This window comes from Lepidothrix coronata, unplaced genomic scaffold (genome assembly GCF_001604755.1).
Source record: "Lepidothrix coronata isolate B3197 unplaced genomic scaffold, Lepidothrix_coronata-1.0 Scaffold11, whole genome shotgun sequence".
In the NCBI taxonomy this organism is placed as follows: Eukaryota; Metazoa; Chordata; class Aves; order Passeriformes; family Pipridae; genus Lepidothrix; species Lepidothrix coronata.
In genome coordinates, this window is record NW_016690191.1 from 7,963,120 (window position 1) to 7,988,567 (window position 25,448).

Consider the following 25,448-nt stretch of genomic DNA (forward strand, 5'->3'; position numbering starts at 1 on the left):
ATTGATTAAACGTTGCAGTCTGTATCACAAGCTACTGACTCAATTGTTACTAGGATCCCTTATAATTCTAGTAGGAGTTTGGGTGAATGAATATCTTAATTGGAGACATAGGTGAATAAAGTTGTCACATTGTGATTAGTAATCCAAACAAAAAAAGTGCTTCTCAATTGCAGAAGAGGGGATATAAAATGGACCTCCAAAAAAGATCCATTAGCTATGAATGTGTGGGAGTCAAAGCTTTAATAGCTAATTGCTTACTGTAATCTGCTCAACATTTCTGAGAAGAGGAGCTCAGGAATTACATGGAGATGACAGAAGTTATGGATATCTCAGTGAAAGAAGGGCTTTGATTTTTTGCAAATTTCTCTGAGGGAAAAAAAGATCATGATGTTATTTCATATTTTGAAAATTAGAAATGTGTCAGACTAGTAGTGGGACTCTGATCAGCTTGTGTGTATGTAAAGAACAATGAGATTCAATGTTAATTTTCTGCACCATAATTTAGATGGCATCAGATGAATGGAAATACAAAACCTAATCAACTCAAAAATCTTGTGGCATGTTAGCTGTCCTAAGGAAGAAAGCTGGTAGGGTAGCTGAAACCAGGCTCAGGTACAACCAAATGCCAGAAAAGTGTGGGGGGAAGGGGACTGAGCAGAGAGGAAACTCACTTTTGTGCATTGCTGGTTGATGACGCTTGTTTATCCAACGAGGGGATGTTTATCGGGCCTGTACACTTCTGCTAGAAGCTGCCAGTGCCCCCAGCTCTCATCAAGCAGCTCTTGCCCCTGCTGGCTTGGTTGCTTGCTTGCAAAACAGTTATTTTCAGGGGTTTCTTAGCAGCTTCCCAGAACTACCACCCTGCTAAGAAGGCAAATATAAGTTCACAATTTTGAGGGGCATCAGTTCCCTTTGCGTAGGTGCCCAGAGAGCAGGGACATTGAGGAGGATGCCCTGTGCTCTGCTTCTTCCTGCAGCACAGCAGTTTCTGTGGAGAGGGTTTGGGGAGGGGCACCCCCAGGATGTTTGGGAAGACAGCGTGGTTGCATGATAGATAGATCTGCATGGGCTGGTTGTGATCTCTGTGAGCAGAGTCCCCTGTGTGCAGGAATCTCTGGGAGACGGTCCAGGCCTTGATGGAGAATACTGAGCAATCTGAAAAATGTCTAGACAGTCTGTCTCAGCATCTCCTCTCCCCTCCTTTGGAGGAGAGGGAGAGCTGCCAGCCTCGTGTGATATCACTATTCAGGTCCTCCAAAGCACTTGCCAAGCACCTCCTGCAGAGAGAGGGAAATGAGGATCTGATGTTTCAAATATAAAATAAGCAGGAGAAATATCTTCTGAGGTGGGAAAGTCTTGAACTTTCCTGTTATCTTACAAAGCGGGAGCAAAAGACAAGCTTTCCCCCATCTTTTCTTAAGTAGTTAGATACTGTTAAGTTAAAGTTCAGCAAAAATATTTTAATGATGAGCAAAAACAAAAAAACCCCAAACAATTGTGATTCTTGTTTGAGAAAGCTGCAGGGTACTGTTCACTGAAATTCTTTCACAGCAACTTGAAATTTCAAGCTGATGAACATTTTCCACCCCCATAACATTGAGTTATGGAAATCAAAATAAATCTTTTTTCAGGTGAATATAGTTTCCATGTAGGTTTAAAAACCTAAGAGAAGGGGAAATAGGAAAAATTCCTCTTGAGTGTAAAAAAGAACCCCCCCCCAAACGTTATTTTTCTTTTCCGTTGGCTTTCAGACATTGATGAATGTTTACAGAATGGTCGTATCTGTAATAACGGACGATGCATAAATACAGATGGCAGTTTTCACTGTGTGTGCAATGCTGGCTTCCAAGTGGCAGTTGATGGGAAAAACTGTGAAGGTAAGACTTTTCTGAAGTTATTCCATATCAGTAATTACAGTTGCAAGAGGTTATTCATGTCAATGAAAAAGAAAAGGACCTCTGGTGGGGGGAAGGGAAGGAACAAGGGATCAGATTTCTAAATACCTTTTGCTGTATCTGGGAGGGCAAGTGAAATGTCTTTTGCAGCCAGTTCTGGAGCCTTGGCTTGGCAATCCTCAGCGGGATGTCTGTCCAGCAGGAGAAATAGCACATACCACTATCACAAAATGCAGTTTCTTTGATGGGAGTGGTACATTTTAAAACACAGCACGAGTCACATGCTGCCTGATTTTACTGTGTGTTTTACAGCATGCTTTATGGGATCTTACTGGGTGACTAGCAATGTGTTTTATGTAGATGCAGTCTGGTCTGACCTATAAAAACTGTTTTAAGAAAAATTTGTAAACATAATTGATGTGTTCCTACCTCCCAGACCTTTAGTAAAGGGGGAAAAAAGAAGAATGTTCTTTATCATGCTTCCCAAGGTCCTTGGGAGGGTTCCCAATGATCTATTCATACGTTAAAAGAATTTCAAGCACTGTTCTTAGAAACATTTTTGGCAGAATATTATCTCAGTGATTCAGCTCAAAGACTTAATGCCAAAATTCTTGGTTGGGATAGATACACGATTTTTTTTAAAATCATAAATTATTTTTGTCTGACTTAGCCTGTAAGTAAAAAGAAAACACACCATGTCTAGAAGTGTAATTTCTGTCCAAGACAGCTGCAATATTAAGGAAAATAGCACGATTCTGAATATATTGTAATGTCATTATGATCCAGTGATTTTATGTGCTAGTAGTGATTCTGTTAATCCTTGGTAGAGACAGACATTTTAAGACTCTGTTTTTCCTGACTCTTTTTTAGATACAGTTTAGCACTATAAGCTGCTTTTTAAATATGTTATAATGGAAGTACATTGACTAAATATATTTGGAAATGAGTCTATTTGGGAAAAAAAAACCCTTATGCTGATTTCTTCCTTTCCCACCAAATACCATGTGCTAATAGTAATAAGAACCAGGACATCGGCAGTCTGGTAAAACATTTTTAATTCCATTGCATGTGCTGCCAGAATGTCTGTTGCATCCACTTATGAAACAGTTTCATCTCTGGCATTGTAATGCATCGAGTTTTGTTCTTAGGAATACATGTACACACACACTAATCAGAAAAGACCATGGCATTGTGCCATACCTTAATGTAACTGTGTGTATTCCTTCAGATGAAACTGGTGAATAGTGCTGATTTTTTGGGGATGTAGCATCCAAAACTGATTTCATCTGTGCCAGGACAAAGTAAAGACTAAGAGGATATAAAAGCTTACTCAAATCAAGCACAGAATTCTCTGTACTTGCCTATTTTTTTTCTTTCCCATTGTGTGAGTAACTGTGCAGGGTTCAGAATAGCAGTGTCTGAGACCTCCACCTTTTCCTATTTGAATCCTTCATGCTACCCCATTATGTCAGAGGGGTAATATAATGCTATTATGAAGCTATAATTAGTAAGTATCCTCCTGTGTGGCCTGTCATGCTAAATCTGGGGAAGGGGCAGGTTTTATTTTAAATGGAAGTTGAGGATGACAGTGCCCACAGAATGCATGCTCGAGTACAGTGCTGGGAATTCTCCCACATCATAAATCTTAGACTCATCCAGTGGAGGTTACAAAAGTTTTCATTCCAAACCCAAATGTTCACTCCTCCCCTCCCAGGTCTTCTTAGTAATGTAAAATTGTGTTTACCATTTCAAACAGGAGGCTGCTCCTAACATAGCTTCTATTTAGGTTAACATTGCAAACCCTCTTCAATTACATCCTTTCTCACTTTTTGATGGCTTTTACCAACTGGCAGTTAAACTGTCCAGTTTCTCATCTGGTTTTCATTCTCTTTGCTCTTTTTGGATGTTAATGATTCATTATGAAAAATGGAGTCACTGCTTTGACACATCCTCTAGGACAGTGCAGTATGTCCCATCATGTGTTTCTCATAATCATATACCTCTGACAACTAAGAAAGAAGTTAAGGTTTATCTTTTGGATATAACTAATAAGAATTCTTTTGCTTCAATATCGTGAGCGTTATGTCTATCATGTACATTTTCAGATATGGATGAATGCAGCATAAGGAACATTTGCCTCAATGGGATGTGCATCAATGAAGATGGCAGTTTTAAATGCATTTGTAAACCAGGGTTCCAGTTGGCATCTGATGGACGCTATTGCACAGGTGAGCACAATAAATTATGGGCTCCCAAAGCTTGTGAGTCATATCTCTCTGGGTAGCTTCAAGAATCACGTTATTTCCTTACAGTGATCCTTGGGAACAAGAGGTACTGGGCAGAGTTCTCATCAGATGTGCTTTTTTTAGTCAGCTAGAATGATTTGTCATTGTGCAGACAGTACTCAGTCTTCTCCACAGTGTTGAGCAACCACCCAAACCAGCCAGTGGGAAATATCCTTAATCAAGGACTGTGTGATCTGACCTAGTTAAACTCCATTTTTTTAGCCTATGAGGTCTCCTGCAGTTTGGTTCCGGTACGTCTCATACTTTGTGTTTGGCCTTTTAAAGTTTTCTGCCTTTGGCCACCCAAGCATCCTGGCTCATTGCCTCCTAGTCAATACTCCAAGGAGTGGCCAGCACTCTGTGTGACCAAGGTGCAGACGTGAGCACCACAGCAAAATTGTCTTTGCCATTTGCTGCAGTAGCTCAGCAATCCCCCCTGTGGGAGACACTGCAGCGTCCTGGTTACTGGTTATGTCACTGGAGTTTCCGTTCAGTCCCGTCAGAAACTGCACGTTTTGTGTGTGTAAGTCTTCATGTTTCAGTAAATTTACAGGCACAAAGCAGAAGTCAAAATAAGGAATAAACAAGTGGTGGGCCAAGTTATTTACAGTTTTTCTTTTGAAAAATTAAAAATCTTTTAACTCTTGGAATCAAGGCAGAAAAAGTGCTTGATTACACTTCAACCAATTTTTAAAAATGCCACATTGCAGCATTTTGTTGTGGACCAATAAGAAAAGTAAATGTTTGAATAAGTAATTCAGTTTTGAGAGTTAGTGACATGAAAGGTGAATTAATTTGATCCTTTTGCTTATTAAACACTGTACCAGACCTGGTACAGGCTGCTCTGTGTTGTTAGCAGGGATGTGACTCATGGATGCAAACTCAGCCCAGCCCAAATGCTTGTCTTGATTTTTGCCTTGAGTATCTTTTGGTATTTTTTGTATTATTTCTTTGTGGGTTTTGTTTGGTTGGTTTTGGGGTTTTTTTGTTTTGTTTTTGTGGTTTTTTTTGGTTTGGTTTTTTTTTGTTACGTCCGTCTGTGCACTGAAATGCCACCCAAGAAGATGGTATCTCTACCAGACTGATTAAAACATGATGATACTCAACTTTACAGCCTCTCTTACGTGCCTCCTGGCTAAACAGGAGTATGGATACAGTCAAAAATGGGTTTCTGGCCCTAGAGAAATGTTACTTCTGTGCATCAAAGGAGGAATATTTGAAAAGTATCCAAAATTGCAGGGAACTCAACTGATTCCTACTGAAACTTGGAACAGACCTTATAGTAAAATGAAGGATTTCTCCTACTGCCTTTCAACACCTACTGTAAGCCTTGTTCTTTATGAATGAGCATGCAAACATTCATTATGTGTTAAAATTGCTATTGGGTCAAAATCAAACCAGATTTTGAGACCTGGACACACAAATTACACTTTTTACCCACTTCGTATTTGTCTCCTTTCTTCTACTTGCCCAAAGTATCATGTAACAATTCCCAGATCTTCAGTGGCTAGAGGAGCACAACTCTCTCCAGTCATGTTACTAAAAGTTTAAAAGTTTGATCCTTAATAATGTCTTTTCCTGTATATTTGGATGTTTGTCCTTGTTGAGTCCTTTCCGTACATGCCAAATGTACGGAGTAAATACCTTGTGTCCCACAGAACTGGTAATCTCTGAAACACTCATTATTCACACTGCCTTAGCCCAGTTTGTTTATGAAGTACATGCGTTAAATTTTACACAAGTTTAAGTTCATGCTTGCACATGCAGTGGGTGCTTGTGCACGTTGGGAATGTGTGTATGCACAAACTGACAGTTCTGCAGCAAATTGGTTTCCTGCCTGAGCAATTCTGATAGGGAGTTGAACATGTGTTTTTGCCAAACTCTTTAGGGGATCATCAGAGGAATATGAGTGCAGCTCATTGCTTCTGTAACCATCTCATTTGGTGCACTCTAGGCTAAATTTTCAACTGTTAAGAACGGCTTCTAACCCAAAGATGGGGGTAATGTAATTGGCAGTTCCATAAAATTGGAATTTAAGTATAAGTACAGGGCAAATGCTTGGCTGTCTGGTAAAAAAATTCCACTTAGACTTTCTGAAATAACATGCCAAAAAAGAATGTTACACCATAGTCTTGTGTATTCCCTGAAATACAAAACATGCTAAGCTTATTCACCATTTGCTGGTGATTTTTCAGAATCACTTAAATGGAGCAGGCAGAGGTTTGAAGCATTATTCCTTTTATTGTTTCATCTTGAGATTAAAAATTCCTCAAACTGAAAGCTTCTGCAAAGCAACTGAAAATGGTAGTTTAGTAGTCTGAGTAAATTTTTCCTGGTTAAAATTAGAGGACTTATTGTACCCCGCTAGCACTACTAACCAAGCTAAGCAGAAAATGCAAAAACTCATTGAACATGGAGGATGAATCCATTAGTTGGTTTTCCAGAATCAAGTTGAGTATATTTTAAATTGTCCAAATAGTGACTTTTACCACAAAAGACAGCAGAGCCTTCTCCAGGTTAGAAATTTAGACTTTATGCCCATGTGTGAAGTTGATTTACTGTGTGGAATCTCAACCTTGGTAAAAGCAGAGGCTTTTCACCCCATCTTCACTGAAACCAGGTTTTCAGCTGATCTGCACCATCCTAAGTGACCCACTTTATCTTTCTAAAAAACATCTACAATAGTATTTCCAACACATCTATAAATCAGTGCAAAAGACAAAGGATTGCACATCTCACCCTTCACTAGCTTACAAAGTCTTTTTTAAAAATGTACTACAGGAAACAGAAGAAAATTAGTTTTGCCTTTCTGTTTCTATAAATAACCTTAAAAAAGGAAAGTTAATTTTTTTTCCCACTTTTAGGGGAATCTCTATCTGTCTCAGGAGTTCTGTGTTGTCTAACAAAATAACTGTCTACACTGTTCAATAGTATGGGCACATTTTGAATCCCAACTTTGTTTTTACCTAAACTGAGTAGGGACTAAATTTAAAGTGGGAAAAGCAATTAAGATTTGTCTGAAACAGAACAAAAGATTGCAAGATGAAGTAGAAATGCATTGAGCCCATGTACTTAAATATAGCTTTTATTTTAAAATGCAGTTCGAAAAAGGAATCTTGGATCATACAAGCCACGTTTTATGCCAAACAACACAAACTAAGTAAAACACAGAGGTGTTTCACTCTCAATTTGCCCTTTTAAGGTCAGAAAAAAGGAAATTGTCACACACACTGTCTCTTGTATATATTATGGAGAGTTGTTATGAAGTGATTATTTTATGAAGGTTATACATACTTCCAAACAATGTTTTAAACACTCCTTTTCTTAATCACTTCTAAAATGATGACTTGCTCTCTGCACCTAGAGAATGATGTTACTATTAACAGGATACACAACCTATATAATTTTTTTACTAATTTAACATCTCTTTGTAATGGTTTACTATTATAAGGCTTCATTCTTGTATTTCCTTGCTCTGGGCCTTATTGTTCAATGTACCATTGTTGGGCAAAGATGGCAGCTTGTGCTGGGCAATTGCTCAGGGCTCAAATCATTAACAAATTCCTTTCAAGGCTGGAGTGCAGTCTGTTCATTGAGAGTTTATAAAATGGGCTGTAATGAGCATCTGATAGGAAAACCCAATTGTCATGCAGATCATCAGAGGGACACTACTGAGGGCAGAGTCTGACTGTGGAGATTCAGATGTGCTTCCAAAAACTGAACTCGCAGCAGGAGGAAGGGAAATTCTTTGGTGGCCCTGTGAAGGCACCTTGTGGGGAGTGAAAGGTTCAATTTGCTATTTTGACTGATTTCTTACAGCATGAACTGTTAATATGGAAAGGGAATGTCCTGTTATATACTACATAAGTCCTTTGTGTTAGCAGTCACAGTTTCCTCCTTCCTCCAATTATGATTTTGCCTGAATGATCCTTGAATCGGAACATGTACCTCTTGGGAACAACTTAGGAAAATGAAGCCCCTTTTCACTTTCCAAGGGAAGCAAAATTGTTTTGTTCTGTTTATTTCTCCTGAATTTTGCATTTTCTTATTCTCTTTCATGGAATGAATTAATTATTATTCCTAACAAAACCTTTACTTGAACTAGTTTCCATTTACACTCGATATTTTTTTAGGATACATTGAAAATAAGCTGCACAAATGCAAGTTTCAGCCAGGCACTGACACTGGCACTGGTTAACTATGTAATTTAATTTCTAATAAAGCTCATTCTGTTCTCCAACAGACATCAATGAGTGTGAGACAGATGGAATATGCATGAACGGGCGCTGTGTGAACACTGATGGCTCTTTCAGATGTGAATGTTTCCCTGGCCTTGCAGTGGGACTGGACGGACGTGTCTGTGTTGGTAAGACAAGCTTAATGTATGAGGAGTCACAGTTAACCAATGTTAAGACATTAATGCCAGACTGATGGACACATCAAGTTTGAATGTAGAATGGACCATATTTTTATGGATTGGTGGGTAGTAGTTATAGTGGATACTAATAGCTCTGGAGTATTTACTGTAATAGCCTGTTTTGCTGTTGTTTTCATTTCCTTTGCATTTAAAGTGAAAAAAAAGTGTGTTGCAATCACAAGGTCAGGTAGACTGTACAGCATAGGGGTGACTAGTGCTGTAACAGTTTTGAATAGGTGAAAATTTGTCCTGTTTCTGTCAATGTAAAATTTTTCATTTGTCACTAAGCTTAAAGATTTAGTTACTCTTTCACCTCTTTTTAACGTGGGAGGTACCTAATTTTCTGTCTGTTTCTGTACAAGCTCAGTGTTTGATTTTAAAATACTAATGTGCTTGAGAGCCATTTATGGACCAGTTTTTAAAAAGTGAGAAAAGTCACCCCTGGACCTGAAGACATAAACATTTGAGATCATATGTACTGGGACAGCGCTACTTTTCCTTGGTTTTTTTTTCCTTGTTTTTTTTTTTTTTTTTAAAGCAAAGAAAGAACAGAGACTTCTCCATTTTCCCCATGGCCTCTCGCTAGTTCATGGCTAAGAAGTGATTGTTCACTTAGTAATTCACTAGTGCACGTGTAGTCATTAAATGCAGTAACTAGTTTGTATATCTGAATTCCTGGGGGCATGAGAAAGAAGAATTTCCTGTGCTGAGTAGAGGAAGGGGATAGGTGGGTGAAAAGCATAGGGAAACAGTGAAAGATATTTTGTTTTGACAGCTCTTTTACAGTGTTTATGACACCCGAGCTACAGTTAATACTTGTTATAATTTATGACTGCAGTTGGCTATGGCAGGATTAAGAGAGATTTCTTTCCTCAGACACACATATGCGAAGCACATGCTACGGTGGCTACAAGAGAGGACAATGTGTGAGACCATTAACGGGAGCAGTTACAAAGTCAGAGTGCTGCTGTGCCAGCACTGACTATGCCTTTGGAGAGCCTTGCCAGCCCTGCCCAGCACAAAATTCAGGTATGACATATTTACTGGTAATTTTATAATTTAAGCTTTCAGTCAATAAACTGTTTTTAGAAAGGTAAAATGCAGTTTTATAGTAATAAATCAGGAGAGTTACATTGCTGTATAATGTTACGCATTTTGAGCCATCTTCTGTTTTGTGTGTTGTAAGAGTAGAGGAGCTGATTTTTTAAAGCAATAGTAAAGTATGATATCTGGTTCCAGAGTTGTTACACACATTAAAATAAACAGTACATTTTCAAAAAGCGAACTCTGTTTTGGTAGGTGTAGATAACGAAAAATATAATTTTGAACTGGAGTTATTAATAGAAAAATCGTGATTCAGATCTTCATGTACACCTGCCAGTGAGATGTTTGCTGCCTGAATTCTATATCCTTCAAGAGATCTGAAATCATTTATTCAGTAACCAGTTTGTGGACAGTTGACTCACAAAGAAATGTCCAGTTAAGTTGGTTGTGAATACTTGAGTCTGTCACTGAAATCCTCACCAAGTGAAGTTGGCTGGAACATAACTTCCCTCTGGCAAGGAAGCAATCCTAATCATTCCGATGGGCGGGATCTGCTCTTAGGAAAGCACTTCTTCCAATAAGACTCTGCTGACACAGTCCTTGCCATGAAGCCCGTAAACAGTGACCTTGGTTTCGTGGGGGTGACTGACTGCAGGGAGCTAGTTTGAAAGCCCAAATTTGTTAAGTGTTTCTTTTCACTCAGCAAATTTGTTGTTGCATATAAACAAAATAAACCGTTTGATATGTAGTTCAAAAGCGTGTCATACTAACAAGGTATCTGCTTTGTAGGCAAAAATAATTTTAGATTTATCTTTTAAATCTTTTTTTTTTTTAACTGATAGCTGTATGGAAAGCATTAGGGAGACAAAACCAGTTGGAACAAATTAGGCTGGTTGAGCTGATGTGAGCTCCTCAGCCGGAACTTGCTGATGACCATTTTATAACTTGATGTGTTGTTTAGAATAGCAAAACACCAAGGAAATGTTAGAAAAATAGGAAGGACCCTTTCCAGCAACCTCTGATGATGTCAGTGGGCCCTATTGTACAGTAGAGTTGAAATCTTTTACAAATGTTGGACTGTCTATCATTGACTTCTGTTTTGTATTTTATTTACATTTGCAGAACATTTACATAAGTGGAAGCCATTTTTCCTGTGTTTTTTTCCTCACCTCTTCAATTATTAAGAAAATGCCATCTCATGTAGGGTGAAGTGTAGCATTTCTCTGGGCTTTAAGTGGGGGAGGGAAGGAGAACATTTCTTAGAGAGGACCATTTTATCAGAGAGACTGAAAAAAATTCCTGAAGGGAAGACATTTTGCCCTCTGTGCTCCTCAGAAGCTCTTTGCAAAAGTTTCTGCCATTTTAGACTGAAAGTTTTGCTGATGCATGTTCAGAGCAGGTCTGCTTTCCCATACAGTGACAGTGATTATTGATTTAGGCAAGGGTACACATTAATCTGCTGGTTATGTTAATATTGAGAGATGTGTTGCATGTGATTTCCCTCAAAGAGAAGACAGCTAATTCCATAAATATTTCTAATATTTATTAATTTTAGCAGTGTGGGTATTTGGGCTGTTATGAAAGTGAAAATATATTGGAAGATGTTGACCTATATGGCAACAATTAATGCTGAGCTGGCTGTCAGTTCAGTATGTTAATTGTTCTGAACTCAAAAGAAGAACTTGAGCCCAGCAGTAGTTGAGACATTTGAGATGCTTTGATACATATTACTTTCTTTTAAGGATAACAGATAGGAGTTAGTTGATCTGTTATGAATTCCTGAAGAGACTCCTGCTAAATGGAGTTAAATATGGTCTAGATTTATAGGAAAAAAATTTATTTCCTGGTCACTTTGAATATGCACCTTGAGTAAGGACTTGGACATATGAGTTCTGGAGAATCTTGCTGTGAATATGTTATGGTTCATTTGTGTGGGAGGGCCAGCATGAAGTTTATGTCTATTCCTAAATGCCACGGTTCGTCATGTGAAGTTTTTAACTCATCCATCTTCGTAAGCAGATGCAGACCCTGAATCTGCTAAAATGTTTCACAGGTTCAGAACACTGTGAGGTTGTTCATGTTTTCCAAAGAGTTGAAAAGCATGTTATTTCATTCGAATAATTAATTGTCATATTGTAAATGGGGATGTTGAAAGCAATGAGCTAAGAAAGAATATTCCAGTAAGTATTTTAATATTTTTTCCAGCTGAATATCAGGCTCTGTGCAGCAGTGGAACTGGCATGACTGCAGGAGGAAATGGTAAGATCACCTAATGTAATTCAAACTATAGCAGTTCTATCTAAAAGAGTTACTTTGATATCCTTAATTTGTTAGCCCTGCTGGTGGGGGTGACGACAGGAGAGAATGGGAGAAAGGCTTAGTCAGATAGCTGTTTACAGGACATTAGAACGATTTAGGGTGAAATGAATGGAGCATGCCATTTCACCGGTGTGTCTTCTCTAGTTTACATCAGGGAATGTATTTGAGTGCTCAAATGACAAATTTGTGAGAAATGTTATTACCTACATGACTTTGAAATCAAGTATGTAAATAATATTTGCATATTTCAAGTGAAATCATCCTGAAGAGCAAAGCTATACTGAACATTGAGCTTCCTTATTTTTTGTCTTTCGAAATAGGCCAGACTCATAGAATTTGGCTAAATACAGAGAAAGAGGAAGTGATTGCAATAAAAGTTTTGTAGTCATAGAATTGTGAAACTGCAAAGTCTTAAGTCAGCCAATGTTGGTTGCAGATTTGCCGGCAGTAGACAGGCAAAAGCACTCAGAAAAGAGGGATATTAGTGCTTTGGGAAGTGATGCCATCCGGAAATGCTGTGAATCAAGAAATGGGGGGGTATTAGTACATAGGCCTCTCTAAATCTAATCTCTGATCCCCAGTTTAATATCCCAGTTCTTATCTACAGCTGGAAGTCTCTTAAATGACTGTGGGCTAGAAATGGTCTTAAATCAGAGTGAAAGAGATGCTTCTTTCTCTTGAGTGTGAACATTTAAGTGGAATTTCCTATTCAGACCTACACGATCATAAAATATGGAGCAGACAATGTTAGTGATATTGAAAATGTCTTTTTCTAGTTTGGAGAATTAACCCCCACAACCCCTCAACAACTGGCTCAGATGTTCATTATTTTTTCCCTTTATTTAGATATTAATGAGTGCTTATTGGATCCTGATCTCTGTCCAAATGGAAGGTGTGAGAATCTGCATGGAACGTACAAATGTTTTTGTGACCCTGGATATGAAGTAGATTCAACTGGGAAGAACTGCATTGGTATTAAATATCCCATTTTTCACTTTGAAGTTTGATGCTTGTTTTTATCCTCTTTCACTTTTTTTCCCCCAATGTTTCAGCAGATCCACTTACTGCTCTTTTGATATTTCTGGATATTTCTGCAGAAATCCTGTTCTAATTTCAGTGCTTTGCAATGCTCATAAAAATCCTCCACTGTAGGGCTGTAAGGGACTGTTTCTGTCATTGACTCAAATCACTGGCAACCAGGCAATAAATACCCTGTTAAGTTAAGTCCACTGGACATGCACTCAAGTCGTGCCAATGTTTCTCAAAATCAAAAGAAGCCAGAACCTGCAATTGTGGTGCACCATAGGGAAGATCTAGGATCCCCAGTGTGTTAGGTTGCCTCCAAGAGCAGGAGATTTAAGTAAAACTCCTACTGATCATAGGAAGATAAGCACCCAATATGCCACAGAAGGCTTACATGGTTTATCCTAACTCTGACTTTGGGGAAAATTCCTTTCAACTTTCAGACAGGGCTATTGGTTTAACTGTGTTAAGTGTACTGGCCAGACACAGGAAAGCTTATTGTCATTGGAAGCACCAGCAGGATCTGATGGCGTGGTGTCTCTGGCCAGGGCTGGTTTCCTATGTTGTACAAGTGAAAAATATCTAAAGCCAAATTTTTTTATCAGAAAAGTTGAAATAAGTTTTTTGCACTCCTTAGAAGTGACCAGTGGAAGCACTGTGGCATGGGATAAAAAGAATTCAAATATGCAACACTCCAGTCTCTTCTCACACTATTTGGGATGTAAAAAACCACCATCAGATGCCTGCAGACTCCAATTAGAAATTTAAATTCTGGCAATTCTCTTGTTCCATTACATGATCCCATCAAAAGCCCATAACTTACAATCCTTTAGATTCCTTTCTCCCAGTCCTGCATTGTTCCAGACCTCCTTTGCATGACTGATTAGAAATTTTTTATGATTTCCTGTTAGAATTTATTTGTGACCATTTTATTACCAGCTGATGTTGTACTAATATTATTCTTTGACTTAGCACCATGTCAGCACTTCTCCCTAAAGTATTTATAAAAAATCATTGTATCCTTTTCTCAAACTCTGTTGGCTAAGCTATCCAAATCCACACTTCCAGTCTTTTCATAAAAGCAGAGGCTGCAGTCTTCTCTTGAACACAACTGATCTAACCAGTGTACAGTGTTCTGATGAAGTCTGACCAGTCACTTGTATAGTTGTGCCAGAAATTCTCCATTACCCCTAGGAATATCCTGCCTAAACTGATGCTAGAGTGCATTAGTCTTCTCTCAAATACATGTTATACTCTGGGATCAAAGTCAACCTCTAATTGGGAGTTACATCCAGAGTTTTCTCAGTAGCCTTCAACTGATGAGTTCTGGTTTCTAGCATGTTATTGTTACTGGTCCCTTATTGCAAAGTTTTGAACGTTGGTGATTATATTTTATCTTATTTTTCTCATTCATGTTGTCAGGATTAATTTAGCATCGCCTGATTCTCTGTATTGGTAATAACTTCCAGCTTAGTGTTGCCCACAGTTTCTGATTCCATTCATTTTTTATTTCTGCATTACAATGAGTATTTTATAGGACCAGTCCCAAGACTGATCCCTGAAAGGCATTTCTAACATCCTCTCTTCATTGTGATTACTCTCTTTTTTAATATATCCTACTGTAATCTCTCCTTTCCAGCTCTGGAGCCACCTTAAAATTCTTAAATTCCTTCCTGTTATCTCCAGCTGACATAATAATTTTATTTGGGTTCTGTATTCTCTACTTGAACCTAAATAGCTTAAGTCATCTGTGTTATCCAGTCTAAACTATCCACTATCTTTGCAAAAAAAAATAAAAAAGGGTTGATCTATCTTAGATAAAAATCACACCGTAGTTCATCCCATTTTCCCATTTGCTCCTTTGGCTTTAATTATCCATGTCCCATTTCAGTGTCTGCCTATAGCTGATGGCATCCCTTCTCTTTTCCCCATCCATCTGTGAGTTTTCCAGATGCTCCCCAGCCCACCCTGTTGTAGCCTACATCCATGCTCTATCACAGCTGTTTCCCATTCTTCCATAATGTTCCACCTGGCCCTCTCTCAATTTTTCTGAACTCCTGTGAAGCTTTCCACATGGTCTGTTTTACTCTGCAAGTCTCCCTTCTTTTCCTAGCACTTTTGCTGTTCCCAGCTGCTGCGCTGACCCTCTGAGGCTTCCCAACTTCTCTCAACACTTTCTGAGGCCTCTCTGACTTAGCCAATTGTTCCTGTCTGCTCTTGGGGTCTCTCTTGGTTTTCACCTGCCATTCATGGCTCATTGCCACCTTCTTGCAACTTCTCTCTGATGACCACAGTTCTTCCAAAGATTTCCTAAGGGTACTTGAAATGTAGCACTAGCATTTCTATTTAAATTTTTCACCTCTGAAGCAAGTGTATACTTACATTAGCCTTTTTAACCATAACATCTAAGACAGTTCAAAGCCAGTTTGGAAAAAATGGTGTTTTAAAGACCAGTATGATCAGCAAACTTTTCCAAACCAGTCCTCTCCTTATTTCTTTCATGACTGCGGGGGCTGCTGTGCAGGGACTCAGAGACTCCCAATGTTAGTCCACAATATAGGAAGAAATTGTGATTCCCAGCTTTATTTTGAACTGTGGTGTGACTGTCACATATTATGAATATGTGAGGAAAGAAAGTACAGGCTCTTGTCCAAACCTGTTGTCTACTAAAAGAATCATTTAGTATTCATATTCCACACACACCAGAGCCCCCTACCCTGTTTGTCTCCTCTGAAATGTGGCTGTCGGGAGGGAAATTCTGTCCTGACTTCTGTTTTAGGAATTTCTTAAAAAGTTCTTTGTTTTCATTGTAGACATTGATGAATGTGCACTGAACATGCTGCTTTGTGACAATGGGCAATGCAGAAACACCCCGGGAAGTTTCACCTGCACCTGTCCAAAAGGATTTGTGTACACTCCTGATCTAAAGACATGTGAAGGTAATTGGTAACACTCCATTTCATCCTGGTTTTATTCATTTGGATTGTTCTCAGCTTGTGCCAGAAACACTTTGAACCTTGATGAGGATATAATGTGTAAAACTGAAAAACCCCACTATAAATAAATTCTTTGGGGAAGTAGGAGAATGAGGAGCGACAATGCCAAAATGAAACCATTAGATAACTTCATGGAATTGCCTGTACTATGTCTGTGCTAATTTACTCCTTATTTGCTACTACCCGTGAGCCCACGCTGTGCCAAGGGTGAGAAAAATTTGAGAAGAATCAAGCTTTACAAATCTGTTGTGTGAAGAAGAAAGCCAAACAGCTCCTCATTTGAACTCACAGACAGGATGTGTGTCAGATCATTGTAACAGCACAGTCCATCACCACAAAGCTGGATATCAGTAAAAAATTAGATGCTTCTTCCAAGTTCAATGTTTTAATGTTCTAATGTGTTAGTGTGTCTTTAGGACACACGCATTGTTAGTCTATTGTGAAGAGTTCCGTAATAGAAAAGTGGAGTATCAGGAAGACTGGTTATGAGGAAAGCTTCTTCCCTTTTTCCCTAAACTGCAGAGAGCCTTATGTATTTTTTGTTAATTATTTCTGGCACTAATGGCAGTTTATTTCTCTTTTAGATATTGATGAGTGTGAATCCAACCCCTGTGTTAATGGAGTGTGCAAAAACACACCAGGCTCTTTTGCTTGTGAATGTTCTCCTGAAAGTACTTTGGATCCAACCAGAACCATCTGCATAGGTATTTATTCTTCTGAAAATTTTATGTTTGCTGGTTAAAAATGTCCAGTGACATGTGACCACGGTACACCAAGTTAGAATATACTTTAAAATAAAATTCAGATAAATTTAGTAGAAAACACTACAGAGACAATGTTAAGAAAGGGTTTGTTTTCACCATTACTATGGGTACATAGAGTGCACTTGGGAGTGTGGTGTGCTTCCTTTTCAGATTTGAAAGAGGTGAACATTTTTTGTAACTAACACAGAAATGCTAAGACTGCTTCTTCAGGTCTATGCTCACCTACTTGGTTTCTCCTGTAAGAGGTGTGAACATGTTCTCATTAGGGTCTGCTCTCTGGAAAGACCAATTTTCTATTTGAGATGGAGCATAACAAGTTATCCGCAGTCCAGACCAATTCAGGAGCATCCACAGACAATGCTGTGACTCAGATACTTGATGGACTCGTAATTTCTTCCCTTGCCTGTTCTGGAGGGGACAGTAATTTATAGCTCTTGTCTAGTCAGTGAGGAAAACTGTGGAACTACAGCTGTCTGATCCTTAGCTATCTCCTGGCACTCCCTGTATGGGAAGATCAGATATCCAGAGTGGGGGATCTAATAGATTAATGGAAGATCTACCAAGGTTTCATATCTACCCTGTTAGAGGGTAGATATTAGAGGCATGTGCCTCTAATCTGAGTCATAATAAATACAATGACTCAAATCTTGAATGGTATTGACATATTCCCTGTTAAGGACAAAAAGCATAAACTAGGATTTGCAAGAGCTCTATGCTGGGATGATTTCAGGCTATAGTCCAGCACAGAGAAGGATAAATTAAGTGATTTTAAAATATATTTAGATCTGATGTGGTAAATTATAATGAAAGGATGATTCTTTTTCATGGTTAAATTCGCATGTGTTTGTAAATATAGTAATGGATAATGCTAAAGAGTCTGCGTGACAATACGTTGTTTTTTTCCAAACAGAAACTGTTAAGGGTACCTGTTGGCAGAACATAGTGAATGGAAGGTGTGAAATAAATATCAATGGAGCAACTCTGAAGTCCCAGTGCTGTTCCTCACTGGGTGCTGCTTGGGGAAGCCCATGTACACCATGTGAACGAGGTAACGCTCTTCATTTTCCTCAGGAACTTAGGACTTTTCTTCTTCTGAGGCTGGTCCAGGTTATTATCATAGAAGTTGGGCACAGCCTAGACAAATAACTTTACTTCTTCTGTTATCAAGCACCTTATTCAGTCTGAAAAAGAGAAGTTTTAATATTTGAGAGGTAGTGTGTAGCTGTAGGAGGTTCTAACTCTGCGTTTTACAGTAAATATTTTACAAGTTTAAACACTGAAGGGAAGGGACCACACCTACAGTCTGTAACTTGCAGCATTACTTTAGCATGGTTTGTCGTAATTAGTGATCTAGAATTCCTAATGATGTAGCAATAGATGCATTTTCCCCAGAGTTTCTAAGAAAATGTTCACAACAAATGGATCTTTGGTGTGGTAAGGGAGGGAGGAGAGGGAGTAGCCCTTGTTATACTCTGTAGATTAACTGATGACCTACAGAATCGTACAGTTGATCAAGAAATGGGTTGAGGTAGCTTGATATTCATTTGATAATTTGACTGAACAGTGGGATGGGCTGGGAACCCAGGGATGAGCTGATGAATGCAGAAATGTGTGTGGGTTGTTATTTCTGTATTCTGAAAGCTGCTAGTTTGCTCAAAACTTTGGTTAAATTCATTCTGTGTATCTTAACAGAATTCATCCTCATTCATCCATGGTAAATAAGGCCGTAATGTGCTGTGATCAAGTGAAATGAATTAATTGGTTTGAATGAAGCAGGAATCATAACCACTTTTGGGTTAGTCAGCTGAGACACATGGGAAGCAAAAGATGATAATGGCTGACACTCTGTATAGTTTATGTAGTTGCCCCATCTTATCTCTTTATTATTTCAGAAAATACTGGGATACTGTCTAAGCACTCAGACTTCTCATAGCAATAAACTAGATAATGTTTCACATGGTCAGTTTTGCACAATAAGTTAATGGCCAGTTTTGGACTGTAATGTTCTGAAAGTTCTCTTTTGTTTGTTTTACAGACCCAATATGTCAAAAGGGATATTCGAGAATAAGAGGAACATTGTGTGAAGGTATTTATTGTTGCCCTAACATAAATGAGAGCTTGAATGAAAAAATGCCAGTGTTTTGATTTAAGTGGTTAATTTAGCATAGAGGAACACTATGCCAAATTCTTACCTCGTGTGGTTCAATTGACTTCATTAGAGTTATGTCAGGGATGAATTTGGTTTCAGTTTGTTTAACATTCCTACATACTCACAGTTTATCTCAAAGTACACACTTGCAAATATAATGTCTACCAGTATAAGGAAATAGTTCTCTCTCTTCAAATCCTGCTAACTGAGTAACCTGTTTGGGCAAAGTATGCATCTTATATATACTATAAAACATGGCATTAATAATACAGGGACGTGAGAAGCCGTAACTATGCTTTAGAAAAAGAATGTTTAAAGGCTATATTTCACATTGAAGTTTTTTTGGTTAAAGAAAAAGTTAAAGATTTTTTATATGTGCAGCTCTTTGCTTGGTGTGAGATGACTCTATACTGTTCTGTGAGAATTGAAGGTCCCACCCTATTTCATTTTCTTTTGAATTGATTTGAACCCCTGGAAAAGTACTGCATATTTACATAATATGCAGAAGCACAGAGAGTCTCAAACTGCTGTGGGTCATCCTGACTGACAACATCTGACATGACACTGCAGTTAAAATATTTTTTAAAAATTACTCCCATATGTAGCTTCCATAAAGAAACATTGTTTTTTTCCTTAACAAAAAAATAAAAAAGCAGAGGAACACCCTCACACATACTCTTTGCTTTCCAAATGATGACTGAATATCTTGGCACGTCTGTGCTGCAGACCCACTGTACATAACTTATCTGACCTCAGCAACACTTTCTGGAGTGTGTAAGTGAAAGAAAAGAAAAAAAAAGTGGCCCCACCTATCTCTCTTCACAAGGAAAGTCTTAGAACATTTTCAACACTGCTGGGATGGAAAGTTTTCAAGATGTAGACATAACTGTTTTCAGCATTTCCTTTACCAGCACTTTGGATTACATCTATTACATGCTTTAGTCTTTCTGATTTCAATGGGACCTGGATAGCCCCAGGTTTTTCAGAGTAGTTTCCCTTGCTTGTAACATTACTGAAGCCTTATTTGGTTTTCAACCAATGTAAGCGTTTTTCAAGACAGGGAAAGGTCTCTAGGAAATTTACTGGCAAGTGAGAGGCAGGACAAGGGAGTAAGTTTAGTTCCCAAAAGGTGATACTCAGTTCTCCCATATACAGCCTGTGTAAAATGAGTAATAGACCTTGTGCAAGGAAATAAGCAAACTAAATTGGCAGCATTCCTCTCGTTTACGGGTGAGCCCTGGAGTTGTCAGCTGCAATATTGCTCACAGGCCCTGAACAGTGTTGCAGTGGTTTCTAGTAATCCACTGGCTTTACGTTGTACCTTCCAGTCAATTTATAATATCTATCCAAGGGCAAAAGGCTCTGATTTCTCCCTGTCCATATTTATCCTCCGTCCTGCTCCATGTGATTTGAGAGCTGCAGAGTCTGTTTGCACCAGGAGTTTTGTCTGGGGGCCTGGCCAGCCCAACCTACCCACTTCTTGATTACTCTGTACATGACTGTTCATGTACAGATTGTCAGTCATTCTTTTCTCATTTCTTGGTCTTGTCCTCTTCTGTCTTAAAAATTGTCATGCTTCGTCTTGGGCCATTTTTAATGTTGGAGGCTTTTTCCTAAAGGCAGTTGTGAAGCCTGTGCTTTTCACAAAGGACATAGATGGGATGACCCCACACTTAGATTAGTAAACATTTATTTATGCTCAGGCCAAGCTAACACGTTTAATCAAATTATCCTTACCCCAAAGTGCTAAATTTACCTCTTAAATATAGAAATATAGTCTTAATGAAGTTAAACTCTCTGTGCAGTCATAAGGAGGTTATTTTAATATATAAAGTTGCCAATTGCTGACAAGGTCATAGGGCCAGATTTCAGATGGTATTGTAGTTTCCAGTCATGCAGAGGTGCCCCTGATAAGACAGAAAAATGAAAAATAAATAAAAATACAGAAAACTTTTAAAAGTCTTTAACAATACAGCATAATTTAGTCTAATTGAAATAATACATAATGTATTATGCACTTACCTTTGTCTTTCTTTGCCCATTTGCTTCAAAAATCTGGCCCACAGTGAGTATGAAAATGGATATAATTTTTAAACACCCCTCCCTTTTCTGTTACTTTTGAATTTGATTTCAGTATATGTAGAAATGGCAAATAGCAACATGCATTATTTCTGATTGTCAGCAGTTTTCTGTAATTAATTGGTTTTGGCTGACTTGTGTAGGAAATCGTAAATTTTTGAATTTTGTCAGACCGTGTAAACTGCTTTGGTTTTGTATTTTATCCTAAAAAACATTAGAATGTCAATATTTTTTTCTAATCTGTTCATGTTTAGCATGCTAGTGATTACACTTACTTTTTCTTTTTGGAAATAGATGTAAATGAATGCGAGGTGTTTCCTGGAGTTTGTACAAATGGGCAGTGTGTCAATACCTTGGGATCATTTGTTTGCCAGTGCCCCAATGGAATGACTTTAGATGCTTCTGGGCGGACTTGTCTTGGTAGGTATTAATTCCATGTACAGGTCTGCTAGGGAAGAGCAAATCTGTGTGGCGAGTGATAATTGCACTGCGTGTTTTCTTACAAGTAAAGAAAATTATCTTTCCCCATTTTTCAAATGGAATTAGTCAGGGACATGAACTTAGTTCAACTGGGATAGGAACAGATACCAAGGGTAATAGCTAAAGCCCATCACCATCTGCTAGCTGGTGAACAGCATTGATTTAGTTCCAGATTGTTCATCTGACAAATCCCTACAGATTATCTGTGCTCTTAGCACTCTTCATCTGCAGCCCCACTGAAACCAAGGCTGGAAGAGTGAGGGACACGCCACTGTGGGCTGGGACTTGGGTGTGTGAGGAGGAATGTGATGTTCCACACCACACTGTACACCTTAATGGAGGATGCACCAGAATATCCAGGTTTTGTGTGCTGTCCACCAAAGCACACTTATCCATTTATGACAGTAAATGCCCAAGATTTCTCTCCAAACAAGGCATAGCTTGTAGTAATTAAAAGGCCTTATATAAGTACGGTAAGCTGGAATGTTTAAAATCCTTTTCTAGTTTACTTCAAGTATTGAGCACCATCTTTCAGATTGGTGCTTTAAACATACTTCAACTCTTTAATTTCTGAATTTAGCATTAATATTTTGCTGCCAGGAATTCTGCAGTGAGCTTGGTACACTCCTCTGCGTCCACAAAAACGTGGAGCAAACTGTCCTGTGAAGGGATTCTGGAAAAATATTCCTCTGCAGTGAACTAAATTTTCTCTTTCTTTCTCAACATGTTGTTCAATTGCCCAACAGACATTCGCTTGGAGAGCTGCTACCTGCAGCACGAGGACGAGCAGTGCAGTGCCCAGATCCCAGGCCGGCACCGGATGGATGCCTGCTGCTGCTCCGTGGGGGCAGCCTGGGGCTACGAGTGTGAGGAGTGTCCTCTGAAGGGATCTCCCGAGTTCGAAGCTCTTTGTCCAAGGGGCCCTGGGTTCTCCACGAAGATAGAGATAAGTGGGAAACCTTTCTCCAAAGGTACGTGTTCTGTTTGCAGTTAATTGCCAGCAAACCCTGCTGGCTTTCCCTTTTATTGTTCCCTCAGACAACTGCTCTGGGTTTGAAAATTTCAGTGATAGTCAGGTACTTCATTCACCTTAAGGCACATTTGAAAATCCAGTTAGATTTCATGGAAATTAAGGCCAGAATAAGCCACAAGAGAATTTAATACCATTTAATACCAGTAATTTAATGCAGAATATAATACTGCAGCCTCAAAACACAGAATATGTGTCTCTACTAGAGAGGTTAAATTGTGCCTGATTTTGCCTCCTGGCACCTCATAGTACAAGAACTGGAACAAACTGGGCAGTCAGCTTTGGATGTATTGAAAGAGCAATCCTTACCTATGAAGGGTGCAATAATTTTCATTCTACTGTGAAGCAAGCAAGGAATGGTGAATAATTTGGGGAATTTCTTGTGAAACTACTTGGAGATGTAGAGGAAATAGTTACCAGCTATTTGAGAATTCCAGCTCAAATCAGGAGAACTTGATTTACTGTAAACCAAGTCATGACAACAAGTTATGACTCTTGTTGGTAAACTTCCAGCATTACATGGGAATCACATAGTGACACCCTTGTATCCTGTGCTGAAAGTATCTTTCCAGGGTTACCACAGGGGTTAAGCTGGACAATGTCAGAACCACAAACGGATGTGAACATGTTTATAAAGAAAGCCAGTTACCCAAAAACTAAACATTATGAAGTCTGAAAAGAGGGAAAAATATATATGAATGACAATGCTGTTGTTAGTTTCAGCCTTGGTTTTATAAACAGTTACTGAGCCATTAATTATCCATAAAGAAAAGTGACATGTGCTTTTATTTAGACTCGTTATGTTTTCCGTGACTCATGGAAGTCACATTTTTTTTCTCAGAAATCATAAGACAGAGTAGTTCTTTGGAAACTTCCTTTGCCTTAATCCTCTGTCCACTGAAATCTCACTTAGCTGGAGATCAGATCCTGCAGACAAAGAGGAGACTAATACCATTTTATGGCAGTAAGTGTTCTTGGCAATTCCAGTGTGGAGTGTCTACACTGTTGGCTGCGGTGAAGTTGGTATCAGTTTACGTAGTGTGGTCTAATTTTCCCAAAAGGAGGGGTCACTGTCATGAGAAAGGATGAGCTCTGATGTTCTTTTGTGCACTGTTTTTGTATGAAGTGATAACATCATATGTCCATACTATTTCATTTTCAGACATCAATGAATGTAAAATGTTCCCCAGCCTTTGTACCCATGGAAAATGCAGAAATACCATTGGCAGTTTTAAGTGTAGATGTGACAGTGGATTTGCCCTGGATTCTGAAGAGAGGAACTGCACAGGTAAACTGCATGGGTACCTCTCTCATAACTTTGAATTGAGAAGGAAAAACTGAACTCCTTTGAAAATCCCATGAATGTGTTTTGTGTTACAGATATCGATGAGTGCCGCATCTCTCCTGATCTTTGTGGCCAAGGCATCTGTGTCAATACTCCTGGAGACTTTGAGTGTGAATGTTTTGAAGGCTATGAAAGTGGATTTATGATGATGAAAAACTGCATGGGTATGTTTCTTATAGACCTTAGATGTGCAATAGTATGCTATGTACTGGTATCTATGCATGGTTTATTTTGGGGTGTTTTTTTAAGGTTTGATTATGCCTGGATTTAAGTCTCTCTTATTTTGTGAGTCTTATTAAAGCTAACTTTAAATGTGAATTTGCTACTTTGGCAAGTTGCCAAAGCATATATAAGCAAAGGACAGGATTTTAGGATGCTAAATTTATTCCTACAGTCCATTTTGCTAAGTGGGACACCACCCTGATCTTTGCAGTTAGAGTAGATTAAAATTTAGAAGAAGCCTTTTTGAATTAATTTTATTTTATTTTTTTCAACTGCACTGTGGGGTAAGGGGTGACTGACTATAGGAAAGGCTTCCGAGTCGATCAAGGCAGATGATGCTGTGATGGGTCCCAGGCTGTGGTGAGGGATGGGCTGATGCTGTGGCAGTGCTGGCCCTGCAGTGATGCACCTCTCCTTCTCCCTACAGACATCGACGAGTGCCAGCGCAACCCCCTTCTCTGCCGAGGCGGCACCTGCATCAACACAGAGGGAAGTTTTCGGTGCGATTGTCCTCCAGGCCACCAGATATCACCAAATATCTCTGCATGTGTAGGTGAGATGTGCAGGCAAAATCGATATTGTGTGCAGCATTTTATACCACTCTTGTGCTGTGCATTTACAGTGTTTGCTTTAGTCCCGTTTTCCTTCAGCCCTCAAAGGTGTTCCCCTTTTTCTTTTGCAACAGACATTAATGAGTGTGACCTGAGCACCAACCTGTGTCGAAATGGCCGTTGTGTCAACCTGATTGGAAAGTACCAGTGTGCTTGCAACCCTGGGTATCAGTCCACACCTGACAAGTTATACTGTATTGGTAAGGACAAAGTCTGCATGGGAAGATAAAACACACAGAATTGTTTCACTTTAGTAATTACATAAAGACCTTTGGAACTGTTATTCAAAACTTCTATTACAGTCTGTCAGAATAGTATGCAAAACTCCCAAAGCGTGCACATCCATTATTGTGGCAGTGCTACAGTTAGCTGTGTAGGAGATTATTTTCTCCAGTAAATCAATCATGATGCATAACATTGCATACTATTTTTAATGGCCTCAGACTTTGATCATTAAGAGGGAATAACTTGTTCGATTAGTTCTATGCTTTATTAAAAATTATTATTACAAATCATCATTTCTGACAGACCACGAAGTAGAATCACGTGGTTCAGTTACATACATACATTCTTCTGTGCCATGGAAATATGTGAAAAATCCATTGGCTTTAATTCTGCCTAGTAATTTTTTACCTTGATCCTTACAAAAACTTTATTGCTCTAATGATACTATGGTAACCCAGCAGTGGTATTTCTATATGTAGAAAGAGAATGATTTGTATGTGCAGTCAGATACCATCCCTAGTTTGCATCACATCCATCCCAGTGCCTATATTTGCAAACACTTGA

The 25,448-nt window shown here is 38.8% G+C and overlaps 1 protein-coding gene across 1 annotated transcript in view; it reads left to right on the forward strand.

Annotated features, from left to right (window-relative positions):
• The window catches only part of FBN1 (fibrillin 1), a 147,490-nt gene that overhangs the window by 72,411 nt on the left and 49,631 nt on the right, over nt 1-25,448 (forward strand). Inside the window, exons 13-28 of the mRNA XM_017805157.1 lie at nt 1,752-1,877; nt 4,001-4,123; nt 8,424-8,546; nt 9,474-9,626; nt 11,847-11,900; nt 12,807-12,932; nt 15,797-15,922; nt 16,564-16,683; nt 17,654-17,791; nt 18,779-18,829; nt 21,266-21,391; nt 22,198-22,422; nt 23,644-23,769; nt 23,862-23,990; nt 24,476-24,601; nt 24,734-24,859. Of these exons, the coding sequence (XP_017660646.1) occupies nt 1,752-1,877; nt 4,001-4,123; nt 8,424-8,546; nt 9,474-9,626; nt 11,847-11,900; nt 12,807-12,932; nt 15,797-15,922; nt 16,564-16,683; nt 17,654-17,791; nt 18,779-18,829; nt 21,266-21,391; nt 22,198-22,422; nt 23,644-23,769; nt 23,862-23,990; nt 24,476-24,601; nt 24,734-24,859 (1,998 nt within the window). The remainder of the gene's footprint in view (nt 1-1,751; nt 1,878-4,000; nt 4,124-8,423; nt 8,547-9,473; nt 9,627-11,846; nt 11,901-12,806; nt 12,933-15,796; nt 15,923-16,563; nt 16,684-17,653; nt 17,792-18,778; nt 18,830-21,265; nt 21,392-22,197; nt 22,423-23,643; nt 23,770-23,861; nt 23,991-24,475; nt 24,602-24,733; nt 24,860-25,448) is intronic.